The sequence below is a fragment of the Oncorhynchus clarkii genome, chromosome 25 (assembly GCF_045791955.1).
Source record: "Oncorhynchus clarkii lewisi isolate Uvic-CL-2024 chromosome 25, UVic_Ocla_1.0, whole genome shotgun sequence".
Lineage (NCBI taxonomy): Eukaryota > Metazoa > Chordata > Actinopteri > Salmoniformes > Salmonidae > Oncorhynchus > Oncorhynchus clarkii.
In genome coordinates this window covers 46,535,736-46,556,182 of record NC_092171.1, presented here as the reverse complement: position 1 = coordinate 46,556,182, position 20,447 = coordinate 46,535,736, and the positions used below count along the sequence as shown (strand labels likewise).

At 42.6% G+C, this 20,447-nt stretch overlaps 1 protein-coding gene across 1 annotated transcript in view; it reads right to left on the bottom strand.

The window, feature by feature from the left end:
* Positions 1 to 206: 206 nt before the first annotated feature.
* LOC139383385 (fibroblast growth factor receptor 3) overlaps positions 207 to 20,447 on the bottom strand; it is a 206,028-nt gene continuing 185,787 nt past the window's right edge. Inside the window, 4 exon segments of the mRNA XM_071127909.1 lie at positions 207 to 865; positions 868 to 982; positions 1,102 to 1,207; positions 5,352 to 5,489. Coding sequence (XP_070984010.1) covers positions 744 to 865; positions 868 to 982; positions 1,102 to 1,207; positions 5,352 to 5,489 — 481 coding nt within the window. The 3' untranslated portion in view covers positions 207 to 743.

Below are 20,447 nucleotides of genomic sequence, written 5' to 3'. Positions count from 1 at the left end.
TAGATACCCTGCCTCCCTGGCCAATGGCGTTATAGATATCCTGCCTCCCTGGCCAATGGCGTTATAGATACCCTGCCTCCCTGGCCAATGGCGTTATAGATACCCTGCCTCCCTGGCCAATGGCGTTATAGATACCCTTTCTCCCTGGCCAATGGCGTTATAGATACCCTGCCTCCCTGGCCAATGGCGTTATAGATACCCTGCCTCCCTGGCCAATGGCGCTAAAGATTCCCTGCTTTCGAGGCCAATGGCGTTATAGATACCCTGCCTCCCTGGCCAATGGCGTTATAGATACCCTGCCTCCCTGGCCAATGGCGTTATAGATTCCCTGCTTTCATGGCCAATGGCGTTATAGATGCCCTGCCTCCCTGGTTAATGGTGTTCATGTCCTTGTGTCAATCTCCTCCCAGTCCTGTGGGATAGAGTTAGGTTCCTGTAGGCACTGAATGGTTTGACCTTTCGGATTGTCAATAACTAAAGACTGGCCAAGTACAAAAAATATACATTTTCATTTAAAAAAAAAAAAGAGTTTTTGGCGGCAAAAAATTGTCCAACCTTCAATGCAAAGATTCTTAAAAAATGGGTCCGTTTGAGGATGTATTGCATGGGCTGTTCTCTTCCTCATATCTGGAGGAGGCTCAAAGTATGACGCTGAGAGGTGTCTCGGGGGAGCCTCCCCTCTCTCCCCATCCAGCCCCACCTATGTCCTGATTGCCATGTAAATCTGCAGCAGTTTGACAAGGTTATTCCCCCCTAATTTTGGGGAGGCAGGGTTGTTCAGGGAGGGGGTCGTGAGAAGGGGGTCGTGGGGAGGCAGGGTTGGTCAGGGAGGGGTTCATGGGGAGGCAGGGTTGGTCAGGGAGGGGGTCGTGGGGAGGGGGTCGTGGGAGAACACAGAGTCATCTCCTGAGGAACAGGTGCTGCTGGAGTCTTGGCAGGTTGGAGAGTACTGCTCAAACGGAACAGACAGGTCCAGGTACTCCTGTTGTAACACAACACACAGTGTTAGAACAGACAGGTCCAGGTACTCCTGTTGTAACACAACACACAGTGTTAGAACAGACAGGTCCAGGTACTCCTGGGTTTATAGTTGTGACTTACGTCTGTGGAGGTCATGGACAGAACCCTGTCATGGTCCTCCACCAGCTGCCTGAAGGTAGGTCTCTGAGATGGGACAGCGTGCCAGCACTCCCTCATGATCATATATCTACAGGGACACACAACAGTTACAATACATCACAGTCTATACAGACAACACCATACAATACAACCAAGTCTATACAGACCACACCATATAATCCAACACAGTCTATACAGACCACACCATACAATACAACACAGTCTATACAGACCACACCATACAATACAACACAGTCTATACAGACCACACCATACAATACAACACAGTCTATACAGACCACACCATACAACACAGTCTTTACAGACCACACCATACAAAACAACACAGTCCATACAGACCACACCATACAATACAACACAGTCTATACAGACCACACCATACAATACAACACAGTCTATACAGACCACACCATACAATACAACACAGTCTATACAGACCACACCATACAATACAACACAGTCTATACAGACCACACCATACAATACAACACAGTCTATACAGACCACACCATGCAAAACAACACAGTCTATACAGACCACACCATACAAAACAACAGTCTATACAGACCACACCATACAATACAACACAGCCTATACAGACCACACCATACAATACAACACAGTCCATACAATACAACACAGTCTATTCAGACCACACCATACAATACAACACAGTCTATACAGACCACACCATACAATACAACACAGTCCATACAATACAACACAGTCTATTCAGACCACACCATACAATACAACACAGTCTATACAGACCACACCATACAATACAACACAGTCTATACAGACCACACCATACAATACAACACAGTCTATACAGACCACACCATACAATACAACACAGTCTATACAGACCACACCATACAATACAACACAGTTTATACAGACCACACCATACAATACAAAACAGTCTATACAGACCACACCATACAATACAACACAGTCTATACAGACCACACCATACAATACAAGACAGTCTATACAGACCACACCATACAATACAACACAGTCCATACAATACAACACAGTCTATTCAGACCACACCATACAATACAACACAGTCTATACAGACCACACCATACAATACAACACAGTCCATACAATACAACACAGTCTATTCAGACCACACCATACAATACAACACAGTCCATACAGACCACACCATACAATACAACACAGTCTATACAGACCACATCAACAGTTACAACAGACCACACCATACAATACAACACAGTCTATACAGACCACACCATACAATACAACACAGTTTATACAGACCACACCATACAATACAACACAGTCTATACAGACCACACCATATAATACAACACAGTCCATACAATACAACACAGTCTATACAGACCACACCAACAGTTACAACAGAGTCTATACAGACCACACCATACAATACAACACAGTCCATACAGACCACACCATACAACACAACACAGTCTATACAGACCACACCATACAATGCAACACAGTCCATACATACCACACCATACAATACAACACAGTCTATACAGACCACACCATACAATACAACAGAGTCTATACAGACCACACCATACAATACAACACAGTCCATACAGACCACACCATACAACACAACACAGTCAATACAGACCACACCATACAATGCAACACAGTCCATACAGACCACACCAACAGTTACAACAGAGTCTATACAGACCACACCATACAATACAACACAGTCTATACAGACCACACCATACAATACAACACAGTCTATACAGACCACACCAACAGTTACAACAGAGACTATACAGACCACACCATTCAATCCAACACAGTCTATACAGACCACACCATACAATACAACACAGTCTATACAGACCACACCATACAATCCAACACAGTCTATACAGACCACACCAACAGTTACAACAGAGTCTATACAGACCACACCAACAGTTACAACAGAGTCTATACAGACCACACAATACAATACAATGCTATAAATGTAATGTATGTTATTGCTATATATGGCCACATTAGCTAATACACAGTTGTTGTTACAGATTCGTGCTATTGACAGCCATCAACATCATTGAGCCCTGCACCTCTATATAAGAGTGACAGGTAGCCTAGTGGTTGGAGCGTTGGGCCAGTGAAACCAAAAGTGAAAAATCTGTCGACGTGCCCTTGAGCAAGGCACTTAAACCCTAATTTGCTCCAGAGGCACCGTACTGCCATGGCTGATCCTGTAAAACAACTCATTTCACTGCACCTATCCAGTGTATGTGACAATAAAACACATGTCAGAGGAAGCTGGTGAGAGGAGCTATAGGAGGATGGGCTCATTGTTATGGCTGAAATGAATTACATGGAACATAGGAAACATATGTTTGACTGTTCCATGTATCCCATTCCAGTCATTACAATGAGCCTGTCCTCCTATAGCTCACCCACCAGCCTCCTCTGACATGTGCAGTATCAGTCAAACGTTTGGACACACCTTCTCATTCAAGTGTTTTATTTCTTTTCACTATTTTCTACATTGTAGAATAATAGTGAAGACCACAAAACTATGAAACAACACATATGGAATCTTGTACTAACCAAAAAAGTGATAGATTCTTCAAAGTAGCCACCCTTTGCCTTGATGATAGCTTTGCACACTCTTGGCATTCTCTCAACCAGATTCACCTGGAATGCTTTTCCAGCAATCTTGAAGGAGTTCCCACATATGCTGAGCACTTGTTGGCTGTTTTTCCTTCACTCTGCGGTCCAACTCATCCCAAACCATCTCAATTGGGTTGAGGTTGGTTGATTGTGGTGGCCAGGTCATCTGATGCAGCACTCCATCACTATCCTTCTTGGTAAAATAGCCCTTACACAGTCTGGAGGTGTGTTGGGTCATTGTCCTGTTGAAAAACAAATGATAGTCCCACTAAGCACAAACCAGATAGGATGGCTTATCGCTGCAGAATGCTGTGGTAGCCATGCTGGTTATGTGTGCCTTGAATTCTAAATAAATCACTGACAGTGTCACCAGCAAAGCGCCCCCACACCATCACACCTCCTCCTCCATGCTTCACGGTGGAAACCACACATGCAGAGACCATCCATTCACCTACTCTGCGTCTCACAAGGACACAGAGGTTGGAACCAAAAATCTAAAATTTCGACTCATCAGACCGAAAGACAGATTTCCACCGGTCTAATGTCCATTGATCGTGTTTCTTGGCCCAAGCAAGTCTCTTCTTCTTATTGGTGTCCTTTAGTAGTGGTTTCTTTGCAGCCTGATTCACACAGTCTCCTCTGAACTGTTGATGTTGAGATGTGTCTGTTTCTTGAACTCCGTGAAGCATTTATTTGGGCTGCAATCTGAGGTGCATTTAACTCTAATGAACTTATGCTCTGCATCAGAGGCCTTTCCTGTGGCGGTCCTCATGAGAGCCAGTTTCATCATAGCGCTTCATGGTTTTTGCAATTGCACTTTCAAAGTTCTTGAAATGTTCCGTATTGACTGACCTTGATGTCTTAAAGTAATGATGGACTGTCATTTCTCTTTGCTTATTTGAGCTGTTCTTGACATAATATGGACTTGGTATTTACCAAATAGGGCTATCTTCTGTATCCCCCCTTACCTTGTTACAACACAACTGATGGGCTCAAATGCATAAAAAAGGAAGAAAAAAAAGAAATTCCACAAATGAACTTTTATCACACCTGTTAATTGACATGCATTCCAGGTGACTACCTCATGAAGCTGGTTGAGAGAATGCCAAGAGTGTGCAAAGCTGTCATCAAGGCAAAGGGTGGCTACTTTGAAGAATCTCAAATATAAAATATATTTTGATTTATTTAACACTTTTTGTGTTACTATATGATTCCAACTTTTGACTGGTACTATATATATATATATATATATATATTTATTTATTTATTTATTTTTACATGGTTTTTGCTGTTTCCTATCTACTGTCAGGTATAAGACACATTGTATTTTGTCATATTTTTGTTATTGTGATCAATGATGATAAAAGACCCAGTCTGATTTTAATACGCAGTTGATTCACAGCCATGAACATCATTGAGTCTTGCTCATCTAATGAGCTGTTTTCTACCTATTGTCAGAAAAGAAACTCCCGGTCAACTGGGACCGCTGGTTAGTAGTCTCTATATTACACAACGAGAGATAAAACATCTGTTACATTAACATGACCTACAGTTCATGTGTGCAGTTGGCAGGTTTGTCCATGCGGTGGCCCTCCTTCAGCAGTTTGAACAGCTCCTCTACAGGGATGCCGGGGTACGGGGACCCTCCCAAGGTAAATATCTCCCAGAGCAGCACCCCATACGACCACCTGGAGAGAGGGGAGGGATCACAGATTAGAGGTCAAAGAGCACTGAAATAGTAAGATTGTTCAGCTGTCATTTTGACTTTATATCTTATTAAATACATCACTCCCCTCAACTCTAACTCTAGTACCTGGACCTGTCTCTGGTAAGTGAATCATTGTATCAGTAAATTCCATTCATGATATATGTACTTTCTGACCAATCTTCAAGATTGTTTTGATCATGCGGACTGGGACATGTTCCGGGTAGCCAACGGAGAATAATATTGACCTATACGCTGATTCGGTGAGTGAGTTTATAAGGATGTGTATTGGAGATGTTGCACCCACTGTGACTATTAAAACCTACCCTAACCAGAAACCGTGGATTGACGGCAGCATTCACACAAAACTGAAAGCGCAAACCACCGCATTTAACCATGGCACGGTGACTGGGAATATGGCCGAATACAAACAGTGTAGTTATTCCCTCCGCAAGGCAATCAAACAAGTGAAATATCAGTACAGAGGCAAAGTGGAGTCGACGGCTCAGACACGAGACGTATGTGACAGGGTTTACGGACAATCACGGACTACAAAAGGAAAACCAGGGACGTCACGGACACCAACATCTTGCTTTCAGACAAACTAAACACCTTTTCCCGCTTTGAGGATAATACAGTGCCACCGACGTGGCCCACTAACAGGGACTGTGGGCCTCCCTCTCCTTCTCCGTGGCCAACGTGAGTAAGACATTTAAACATGTTAACCCTCGTAAGGCTGTTGGCCCAGACGGCATCCATAGCGGCGTCCTCAGAGCATGCACAGACCAGCTGGCCGGAGTGTTTACGAACATATTCAATCAATCCCTATCCCAGTCTGCTGTGCCCACTTGCTTCAACATGTCCACCATTGTTCCTGTTCCCAAGAAGGCTAAGGTAACTGAACTAAATCACTATCGTCCTGTAGCACTCACTTCTGTCAAGGATCAGACGATGCAATCGCCATCACACTGCCCACTGCTCTATCCCATCTGGACAAGAGGAACACCTATGTAAGAATGCTGTTCATTGACTATAGCTCAGCATTCAACACCATAGTGCCCTCCAAGCTCCTCATCAAGCTGGTATGGTCCACTGATATGGTCAACCCACACAGACAGTGTGGAGGCTGAAGGAGGCTGAACACATTTGTTTTGACACCTAACACTTTTACAGATGCACAATTGAGAGCATCATGTCAGGCTGTATCACCACCCCATCAGCACAAAGAAGAACAACATCAACAACAACATCAACAACAACAACATCAACAACATCCCTACAGCACTACTGCCATCAGCACAAAGAAGAACAACATCAACAACAACATCAACAACAACAACATCAACAACAACATCAACAACAACATCCCTACAGCACTACTGCCATCAGCACAAAGAAGAAGAACAACAACAACATCAACAACAACATCAACAACAACATCAACAACAACATCAACAACAACATCAACAACAACATCAACAACAACATCCCTACAGCACTACTGCCATCAGCACAAAGAAGAAGAACAACAACAACATCAACAGCAACATCCCTACAGCACTACTGCCATCAGCACAAGGAAGATCAACAACAACAACAACATCCCTACAGCACTACTGCCATCAGCACAAGGAAGATCAACAACAACAACAACATCCCTACAGCACTACTGCCATCAGCACAAGGAAGATCAACAACAACAACATCAACAACAACATGGACACACGTTCAGAACACGTCAAAATAATGAATAATCACAACTCATTTGCGGCTAAATCTGAGGTCTGAGGTGGAAATGCAGATAGAACCAGATATTAGTGTTGACAGTTTTCAGTTAAAACTGTCCAGAAGAGTTCAAACTGAATATTGTTTTCATATATCACTGTGTTTCAGCTCCTGTCATGTTTGGGTGTTTAATCCATGCTGGGACTGTGTGGAAAAACAAACTCTATTCCAAACTAATTCTGATACTTGGTTCATGATGTAGTTCCCCAGTAGTAGCTACTGTAATGTAGTGCTGAGTCGTAAGGAATATCGAACCATTAAAATACGAACTGACGAGTTGGAACACGAAACGGTTATTTCAGGTCTTATTAAATAATAATAATATTGACTATTACTGTAACCCAGACCTACTACTGTATACAGGGCTAATACTATAACCCAGACCTACTGTATACAGGGCTAATACTACAATCAAGACCTACTGTATACAGGGCTAATACTAAAACCCAGACCTACTACTGTATACAGGGCTAATACTATAACCCAGACCTACTGTATACAGGGCTAATACTATAACCCAGACCTACTACTGTATACAGGGCTAATACTATAACCCAGACCTACTACTGTATACAGGGCTAATACTATAACCCAGACCTACTACTGTATACAGGGCTAATACTATAAACCGGACCTACTACTGTATACAGGGCTAATACTATAACCCAGACCTACTACTGTATACAGGGCTAATACTATAACCCAGACCTACTACTGTATACAGGGCTAATACTATAACCCAGACCTACTACTGTATACAGGGCTAATACTATAACCCAGATCTACTACTGTATACAGGACTAATACTATAACCCAGACCTACTACTGTATACAGGGCTAATACTATAACCCAGACCTACTGTATACAGGGCTAATACTATAACCCAGACCTACTACTGTATACAGGGCTAATACTATAACCCATACCTACTACTGTATACAGGGCTAATACTATAACCCAGACCTACTACTGTATACAGGGCTAATACTATAACCCAGACCTACTACTGTATACAGGGCTAATACTATAACCCAGACCTACTAGTGTATACAGGGCTAATACTATAACCCAGACCTACTACTGTATACAGGGCTAATACTATAACCCAGACCTACTACTGTATACAGGGCTAATACTATTACCCAGACCTACTACTGTATACAGGGCTAATACTATAACCCAGACCTACTACTGTATACAGGGCTAATACTATAACACAGACCTACTAATGTATACAGGGCTAATACTATAACCCAGACCTACTACTGTATACAGGTCTAATACTATAACCCAGACCTACTACTGTATACAGGGCTAATACTGTAACCCAGACCTACTACTGTATACAGGGCTAATACTGTAACCCAGACCTACTAGTGTATACAGGGCTAATACTATAACCCAGACCTACTACTGTATACAGGGCTAATACTATAACCCAGACCTACTAGTGTATACAGGGCTAATACTATAACCCAGACCTACTAGTGTATACAGGGCTAATACTATAACCCAGACCTACTAGTGTATACAGGGCTAATACTATAACCCAGACCTACTACTGTATACAGGGCTAATACTATAACCCAGACCTACTACTGTATACAGGGCTAATACTATAACCCAGACCTACTACTGTATACAGGGCTAATACTATAACCCAGACCTACGACTGTATACAGGGCTAATACTATAACCCAGACCTACTACTGTATACAGGGCTAATACTATAACCCAGACCTACTACTGTATACAGGGCTAATACTATAACCCAGACATACTACTGTATACAGGGCTAATACTATAACCCAGACCTACTACTGTATACAGGGCTAATACTATAACACAGACCTACTACTGTATACAGGGCTAATACTATAACCCATACCTACTAGTGTATACAGGACTAATACTATAACCCAGACCTACTACTGTATACAGGGCTAATACTATAACCCAGACCTACTACTGTATACAGGACTAATACTATAACCCAGACCTACTAGTGTATACAGGGCTAATACTATAACCCAGACCTACTAGTGTATACAGGGCTAATACTATAACCCAGACCTACTACTGTATACAGGGCTAATACTATAACCCAGACCTACTAGTGTATACAGGGCTAATACTGTAACCCAGACCTACTAGTGTATACAGGGCTAATACTGTAACCCAGACCTACTACTGTATACAGGGCTAATACTATAACCCAGACCTACTACTGTATACAGGACTAATACTATAACCCAGACCTACTACTGTATACAGGGCTAATACTATAACCCAGACCTACTACTGTATACAGGGCTAATACTATAACCCAGACCTACTGTATACAGGGCTAATACTATAACCCAGACCTACTACTGTATACAGGGCTAATACTATAACCCAGACCTACTACTGTATACAGGGCTAATACTGTAACCCAGACCTACTACTGTATACAGGGCTAATACTATAACCCAGACCTACTACTGTATACAGGGCTAATACTATAACCCAGACCTACTACTGTATACAGGGCTAATACTATAACCCAGACCTACTACTGTATACAGTGCTAATACTATAACCCAGACCTACTACTGTATACAGGGCTAATACTATAACCCAGACCTACTACTGTATACAGGGCTAATACTATAACCCAGACCTACTACTGTATACAGGGCTAATACTATAACCCAGACATACTACTGTATACAGGGCTAATACTATAACCCAGACCTACTACTGTATACAGGGCTAATACTATAACACAGACCTACTACTGTATACAGGGCTAATACTATAACCCAGACCTACTAGTGTATACAGGACTAATACTATAACCCAGACCTACTACTGTATACAGGGCTAATACTATAACCCAGACCTACTACTGTATACAGGGCTAATACTATAACCCAGACCTACTACTGTATACAGGGCTAATACTATAACCCAGACCTACTACTGTATACAGGTCTAATACTATAACCCAGACCTACTACTGTATACAGGGCTAATACTGTAACCCAGACCTACTACTGTATACAGGGCTAATACTGTAACCCAGACCTACTAGTGTATACAGGGCTAATACTATAACCCAGACCTACTACTGTATACAGGGCTAATACTATAACACAGACCTACTACTGTATACAGGGCTAATACTGTAACCCAGACCTACTACTGTATACAGGGCTAATACTAGAACCCAGACCTACTACTGTATACAGGGCTAATACTATAACCCAGACCTACTACTGTATACAGGGCTAATACTATAACCCAGACCTACTACTGTATACAGGGCTAATACTATAACCCAGACCTACTACTGTATACAGGGCTAATACTATAACCCAGACCTACTACTGTATACAGGGCTAATACTATAACCCAGACCTACTACTGTATACAGGGCTAATACTATAACCCAGACCTACTACTGTATACAGGGCTAATACTATAACCCAGACCTACTACTGTATACAGGTCTAATACTATAACCCAGACCTACTACTGTATACAGGGCTAATACTGTAACCCAGACCTACTACTGTATACAGGGCTAATACTGTAACCCAGACCTACTAGTGTATACAGGGCTAATACTATAACCCAGACCTACTACTGTATACAGGGCTAATACTATAACACAGACCTACTACTGTATACAGGGCTAATACTATAACCCATACCTACTAGTGTATACAGGACTAATACTATAACCCGGACCTACTACTGTATACAGGGCTAATACTATAACCCAGACCTACTACTGTATACAGGGCTAATACTATAACCCAGACCTAAAACTGTATACAGGGCTAATACTACAACCCAGACCTACTAGTGTATACAGGGCTAATACTATAACCCAGACCTACTAGTGTATACAGGGCTAATACTATAACCCAGACCTACTACTGTATACAGGGCTAATACTATAACCCAGACCTACTAGTGTATACAGGGCTAATACTGTAACCCAGACCTACTAGTGTATACAGGGCTAATACTGTAACCCAGACCTACTACTGTATACAGGGCTAATACTATAACCCAGACCTACTACTGTATACAGGACTAATACTATAACCCAGACCTACTACTGTATACAGGGCTAATACTATAACCCAGACCTACTACTGTATACAGGGCTAATACTATAACCCAGACCTACTAGTGTATACAGGGCTAATACTGTAACCCAGACCTACTACTGTATACAGGGCTAATACTGTAACCCAGACCTACTTCATACAGGGCTAATACTATAACCCAGACCTACTACTGTATACAGGGCTAATACTATAACCCAGACCTACTACTGTATACAGGGCTAATACTATAACCCAGACCTACTGTATACAGGGCTAATACTATAACCCAGACCTACTACTGTATACAGGGCTAATACTATAACCCAGACCTACTACTGTATACAGGGCTAATACTGTAACCCAGACCTACTACTGTATACAGGGCTAATACTATAACCCAGACCTACTACTGTATACAGGGCTAATACTATAACCCAGACCTACTACTGTATACAGGGCTAATACTATAACCCAGACCTACTACTGTATACAGGGCTAATACTATAACCCAGACCTACTACTGTATACAGGGCTAATACTATAACCCAGACCTACTACTGTATACAGGTCTAATACTATAACCCAGACCTACTACTGTATACAGGGCTAATACTGTAACCCAGACCTACTACTGTATACAGGGCTAATACTGTAACCCAGACCTACTAGTGTATACAGGGCTAATACTATAACCCAGACCTACTACTGTATACAGGGCTAATACTATAACACAGACCTACTACTGTATACAGGGCTAATACTATAACCCATACCTACTAGTGTATACAGGACTAATACTATAACCCGGACCTACTACTGTATACAGGGCTAATACTATAACCCAGACCTACTACTGTATACAGGGCTAATACTATAACCCAGACCTAAAACTGTATACAGGGCTAATACTACAACCCAGACCTACTAGTGTATACAGGGCTAATACTATAACCCAGACCTACTAGTGTATACAGGGCTAATACTATAACCCAGACCTACTACTGTATACAGGGCTAATACTATAACCCAGACCTACTAGTGTATACAGGGCTAATACTGTAACCCAGACCTACTAGTGTATACAGGGCTAATACTGTAACCCAGACCTACTACTGTATACAGGGCTAATACTATAACCCAGACCTACTACTGTATACAGGACTAATACTATAACCCAGACCTACTACTGTATACAGGGCTAATACTATAACCCAGACCTACTACTGTATACAGGGCTAATACTATAACCCAGACCTACTAGTGTATACAGGGCTAATACTGTAACCCAGACCTACTACTGTATACAGGGCTAATACTGTAACCCAGACCTACTTCATACAGGGCTAATACTATAACCCAGACCTACTACTGTATACAGGGCTAATACTATAACCCAGACCTACTACTGTATACAGGGCTAATACTATAACCCAGACCTACTGTATACAGGGCTAATACTATAACCCAGACCTACTACTGTATACAGGGCTAATACTATAACCCAGACCTACTACTGTATACAGGGCTAATACTGTAACCCAGACCTACTACTGTATACAGGGCTAATACTATAACCCAGACCTACTACTGTATACAGGGCTAATACTATAACCCAGACCTACTACTGTATACAGGGCTAATACTATAACCCAGACCTACTACTGTATACAGTGCTAATACTATAACCCAGACCTACTACTGTATACAGGGCTAATACTATAACCCAGACCTACTACTGTATACAGGGCTAATACTATAACCCAGACCTACTACTGTATACAGGGCTAATACTATAACCCAGACCTACTACTGTATACAGGGCTAATACTATAACCCAGACCTATTACTGTATACAGGGCTAATACTATAACCCAGACATACTACTGTATACAGGGCTAATACTATAACCCAGACCTACTACTGTATACAGGGCTAATACTATAACACAGACCTACTACTGTATACAGGGCTAATACTATAACCCAGACCTACTACTGTATACAGGGCTAATACTATAACCCAGACCTACTAGTGTATACAGGGCTAATACTGTAACCCAGACCTACTACTGTATACAGGGCTAATACTGTAACCCAGACCTACTTCATACAGGGCTAATACTATAACCCAGACCTACTACTGTATACAGGGCTAATACTATAACCCAGACCTACTACTGTATACAGGGCTAATACTATAACCCAGACCTACTGTATACAGGGCTAATACTATAACCCAGACCTACTACTGTATACAGGGCTAATACTATAACCCAGACCTACTACTGTATACAGGGCTAATACTGTAACCCAGACCTATTACTGTATACAGGGCTAATACTATAACCCAGACATACTACTGTATACAGGGCTAATACTATAACCCAGACCTACTACTGTATACAGGACTAATACTATAACCCAGACCTACTACTGTATACAGGGCTAATACTATAACCCAGACCTACTACTGTATACAGGGCTAATACTATAACCCAGACCTACTAGTGTATACAGGGCTAATACTGTAACCCAGACCTACTACTGTATACAGGGCTAATACTGTAACCCAGACCTACTTCATACAGGGCTAATACTATAACCCAGACCTACTACTGTATACAGGGCTAATACTATAACCCAGACCTACTACTGTATACAGGGCTAATACTATAACCCAGACCTACTGTATACAGGGCTAATACTATAACCCAGACCTACTACTGTATACAGGGCTAATACTATAACCCAGACCTACTACTGTATACAGGGCTAATACTGTAACCCAGACCTACTACTGTATACAGGGCTAATACTATAACCCAGACCTACTACTGTATACAGGGCTAATACTATAACCCAGACCTACTACTGTATACAGGGCTAATACTATAACCCAGACCTACTACTGTATACAGTGCTAATACTATAACCCAGACCTACTACTGTATACAGGGCTAATACTATAACCCAGACCTACTACTGTATACAGGGCTAATACTATAACCCAGACCTACTACTGTATACAGGGCTAATACTATAACCCAGACCTACTACTGTATACAGGGCTAATACTATAACCCAGACCTATTACTGTATACAGGGCTAATACTATAACCCAGACATACTACTGTATACAGGGCTAATACTATAACCCAGACCTACTACTGTATACAGGGCTAATACTATAACACAGACCTACTACTGTATACAGGGCTAATACTAAAACCCAGACCTACTAGTGTATACAGGACTAATACTATAACCCAGACCTACTACTGTATACAGGGCTAATACTATAACCCAGACCTACTACTGTATACAGGGCTAATACTATAACCCAGACCTACTAGTGTATACAGGGCTAATACTATAACCCAGACCTACTAGTGTATACAGGGCTAATACTATAACCCAGACCTACTACTGTATACAGGGCTAATACTATAACCCAGACCTACTACTGTATACAGGGCTAATACTATAACCCAGACCTACTACTGTATACAGGGCTAATACTATAACCCAGACCTACTACTGTATACAGGGCTAATACTATAACCCAGATCTACTACTGTATACAGGACTAATACTATAACCCAGACCTACTACTGTATACAGGGCTAATACTATAACCCAGACCTACTACTGTATACAGGGCTAATACTATAACCCAGACCTACTACTGTATTCAGGACTAATACTATAACCCAGACCTACTACTGTATACAGGGCTAATACTGTAACCCAGACCTACTACTGTATACAGGGCTAATACTATAACCCAGACCTACTACTGTATACAGGGCTAATACTATAACCCAGACCTACTACTGTATACAGGACTAATACTATAACCCAGACCTACTACTGTATACAGGGCTAATACTATAACCCAGACCTACTAGTGTATACAGGGCTAATACTATAACCCAGACCTACTACTGTATACAGGGCTAATACTGTAACCCAGACCTACTGTATACAGGGCTAATACTATAACCCAGACCTACTACTGTATACAGGGCTAATACTTTAACCCAGACCTACTGTATACAGGGCTAATACTATAACCCAGACCTACTACTGTATACAGGGCTAATACTAAAACCCAGACCTACTAGTGTATACAGGACTAATACTATAACCCAGACCTACTACTGTATACAGGGCTAATACTATAACCCAGAACTACTACTGTATACAGGGCTAATACTATAACCCAGACCTACTACTGTATATAGGGCTAATACTATAACCCAGACCTACTACTGTATACAGGGCTAATACTATAACCCAGACATACTACTGTATACAGCGCTAATACTATAACCCAGACCTACTACTGTATACAGGGCTAATACTATAACCCAGACCTACTACTGTATACAGGACTAATACTATAACCCAGACCTACTACTGTATACAGGGCTAATACTATAACCCAGACCTACTACTGTATACAGGGCTAATACTATAACCCAGACCTACTAGTGTATACAGGGCTAATACTATAACCCAGACCTACTACTGTATACAGGGCTAATACTGTAACCCAGACCTACTGTATACAGGGCTAATACTATAACCCAGACCTACTGTATACAGGGCTAATACTATAACCCAGACCTACTACTGTATACAGGGCTAATACTATAACCCAGACCTACTGTATACAGGGCTAATACTATAACCCAGACCTACTACTGTATACAGGGCTAATACTAAAACCCAGACCTACTAGTGTATACAGGACTAATACTATAACCCAGACCTACTACTGTATACAGGGCTAATACTATAACCCAGACCTACTACTGTATACAGGGCTAATACTATAACCCAGACCTACTACTGTATACAGGGCTAATACTATAACCCAGACCTACTATTGTATACAGGGCTAATACTATAACCCAGACCTACTACTGTATACAGGGCTAATACTATAATCCAGATCTACTACTGTATACAGGACTAATACTATAACCCAGACCTACTACTGTATACAGGGCTAATACTATAACCCAGACCTACTACTGTATACAGGGCTAATACTATAACCCAGACCTACTACTGTATTCAGGACTAATACTATAACCCAGACCTACTACTGTATACAGGGCTAATACTGTAACCCAGACCTACTACTGTATACAGGGCTAATACTATAACCCAGACCTACTACTGTATACAGGGCTAATACTGTAACCCAGACCTACTGTATACAGGGCTAATACTATAACCCAGACCTACTGTATACAGGGCTAATACTATAACCCAGACCTACTACTGTATACAGGGCTAATACTATAACCCAGACCTACTGTATACAGGGCTAATACTATAACCCAGACCTACTACTGTATACAGGGCTAATACTGTAACCCAGACCTACTACTGTATACAGGGCTAATACTATAACCCAGACCTACTAGTGTATACAGGGCTAATACTATAACCCAGACCTACTACTGTATACAGGGCTAATACTATAACCCAGACCTACTACTGTATACAGGGCTAATACTATAACCCAGACCTACTACTGTATACAGGGCTAATACTATAACCCAGACCTACTACTGTATACAGGGCTAATACTATAACCCAGACCTACTACTGTATACAGGGCTAATACTAAAACCCAGACCTAATACTAAAACCCAGACCTAATACTGTATACAGGACTAATACTATAACCCAGACCTACTACTGTACTCTACCCTGAACCTTAGTCACTGTTACTAGCCGGCTACCACCCTGTACTCTACCCTGAACCTTAGTCACTGTTACTAGCCGGCTACCACCCTGTACTCTACCCTGCACCTTAGAGACTGTTACTTGCCGGCTACCACCCTGTACTCTACCCTGAACCTTAGTCACTGTTACTAGCCGGCTACCACCCTGTACTCTGCCCTGAACCTTAGTCACTGTTACTAGCCGTCTACCACCCTGTACTCTACCCTGAACCTTAGTCACTGTTACTAGCCGGCTACCACCCTGTACTCTACCCTGCACCTTAGAGACTGTTACTAGCATGCTACCACCCTGTACTCTACCCTGAACCTTAGTCACTGTTACTAGCCGGCTACCACCCTGTACTCTGCCCTGAACCTTAGTCACTGTTACTAGCATGCTACCGCCCAGTACCCTGCCCTGAACCTTAGAGACTGTTACTAGCCGGCTACCACCCTGTACTCTACCCTGAACCTTAGTCACTGTTACTAGCCGGCTACCACCCTGTACTCTACCCTGCACCTTAGAGACTGTTACTAGCCGGCTACCACCCTGTACTCTGCCCTGAACCTTAGTTACTGTTACTAGCCGGCTACCACCCTGTACTCTACCCTGAACCTTAGAGACTGTTACTAGCCGGCTACCACCCTGTACTCTACCCTGATGCTTAGAGACTGTTGCCCTGTGTACATAGAGTTATTGAACACTAGTCACTTTATATGTACAGTACCAGTCAAACGCTTGGTAACACCTATTCTACACTTTATATGTACGGTACCAGACAAATGTTTGGTAACACCTATTCTACACTTTATATGTACGGTACCAGACAAATGTTTGGTAACACCTTTTCATTCCAGGGTTTTTCTTTATTTTTACTATGTTTTACATTGTAGAATAATAGTGAAAACATTAAAACTATGAAATAACACATTTGGAATCTTGTAATAACCAAAGAAGTGCTAAACAGGTCAAAATATATGTTATATTTGAGATTCTTCAAAGTAGCCATCCTCTGCCTTGATGACAGCTTTGCACACTCTTGGAATTCTCTCAACCAGCTTCACCTGGTTTTCCAACAATCTGGAAGGAGTTCCCACATATGCTGAGCACTTCTTTTCCTTCACTCTGTGGTCAAACTCATCCCAAACCATTTCAATTGGGTTGAGGTAGGGTGATTGAGGAGGCCAGGTCATCTGATGCAGCACTCCATCACTCTCCTTCTTGGTCAAATAGCCCTTACACAGCCTCGAGGTGTGTTGGGTCATTGTCCTGTTGAAAAACAAATGATAGTCCCACTAAGCGCAAACCAGATAGGATGGCGTATTGCTGCAGAATGATGTGGTAGCCATGCTGGTTAAGTACACCTTGAATTCTAAATAAATCACTGACAGTGTCACCAGCAAAGCACCATCACACCTCCTCCTCCATGCTTCACGGTGGGAACCACACATGCAGAGATAATCTGTTCACTTACTCTGCATCTCAAAAGGATACAGCGTTGGAACAAAAAAATCTCAAATTTGGACTCATCAGACCAAAGGACAGATTTCCACCGGTCCCTTGCTTGTGTTTCTTGGCCCAAGCAAGTCTCTTCTTATTCATGGTGTCCTTTAGTCTTTGCAGCAATTTGACCACTAAGGCCTGATTCACGAAGTCTCCTCTGAATAGTTGATGTTGAGATGTGTCTGTTACTTGAACTCTGTGAAGCATTTATTTGGGCTGCAATCTGAGGTGCAGTTAACTCTAATGACCTTATTCTTTGCAGCAGAGGTAACTCTGGGTCTTCCTTTCCTGTGGCACGAAGTACCAGTGACTCACTCAATACGGAAATGGTCAGATGACACGGATGCTACGTTACAGGACAATTTTGCTAGCACTTACTGGAATATGTTCCGGGATTCATCCAATGGCATTGAGGAGTTTACCACCTCAGCCTACCAGACGAGCTAAATGTATTTTATGCTTGCTTTGAGGCAAGCAACACCGAAGCATGCATGAGCACACCAGCTGTTCTGGACTACTGTGTGATGACGCTCGCCATAGCCAATGTGAGCAAGACCTTTAAACAGGACGACAACCACGAAGCCGCACGGGGCCATGCGGATTACCAGGAAGTGTACTCAAAGCATTTGTGGACCAACTGGCATGTATCTTCACTACTGTAATACCTTCATGTTTCAAACAGACCACCATAGTCCCTGTGCCCAAGAAAGTGAAGGTAACCTGCCTAAATGAAGGCTTTCAAAAGGCTGGTCATGGCTCACATCAACACCATCATGCCGGAAACCCAAGACCCACTCCAATTCGCATACTGCCCCAACAGATCCACAGATGATGCAATCTATATTGCACACCACATTGCCCTTTCCCACCTGGACTAAAGGAACACCTACATGAGAATGCTATTCATTGACTAAAGCTCAGCGTTCAACACCATAGGTCCCACAAAGCTCATTACTATGCTAAGGACACTGGGACTAAACACCTCTCTCTGCAACTGGATCCTGGACTTCCTGACGGGCCGCCCCCGCGTGATTAGGCTAGGCAACAACACATCTGCCACGCTGATCCTCAACATTGGCGCCCCTCAGGAGTGTGTACTTAGACCCCTCCTGTACTTCCTGTTCACCCACGACTGCGTGGCCAAACATGACTCCAACACCATCATTAAGTTTGCTGACGACACAACAGTGGTAGGCCTGATCACCGACAACAATGAGGCAGCCTATAGGGAGGAGGTCAGAGAACTGTCAGTGTGGTGCCAGGACAACAACCTCTCCTTCAATGTGAGCAAGATATAGAAGCTGATCGTGGGCTACAGGAAAAGGCGGGCCGAACAGGCCCCCATTGACATCGACAGGGCTGTAGTGGAGCGGGTCGAGAGTGCCCACATCACCAACGAACTATCATGCTCTAAACAAACCAAAACAATCGTGAAGAGGCCACGACAAAATCTTTTCCCCCTCAGGAGACTGAAAAGACTTGACATGGGTCCCCAGATCCTCAAAAAGTTATACGGCAGCACCGTCGAGAACATCCTGACCGGTTGCATCAACTGCTCGGCATCTGACCGTAAGGCGCTACAGAGGGTAGTATGCACAGCCCAGTACATCACCGGGGCCAATCTTCCTGCCATCCAGGACCTATATAATAGGCGGTGTCAGGGAAAAGCCCATAAAATCGTCATAGATTCAGTCACCCAAGTCAAAGACTGTTTTCTCTGCTACCGCACGGCATGCTGTAACGGAGCACCAAGTCTAGGACCAAAAGGCTACTTAACTTTACTTAAGGCTTCTACCCCCAAGCCATAA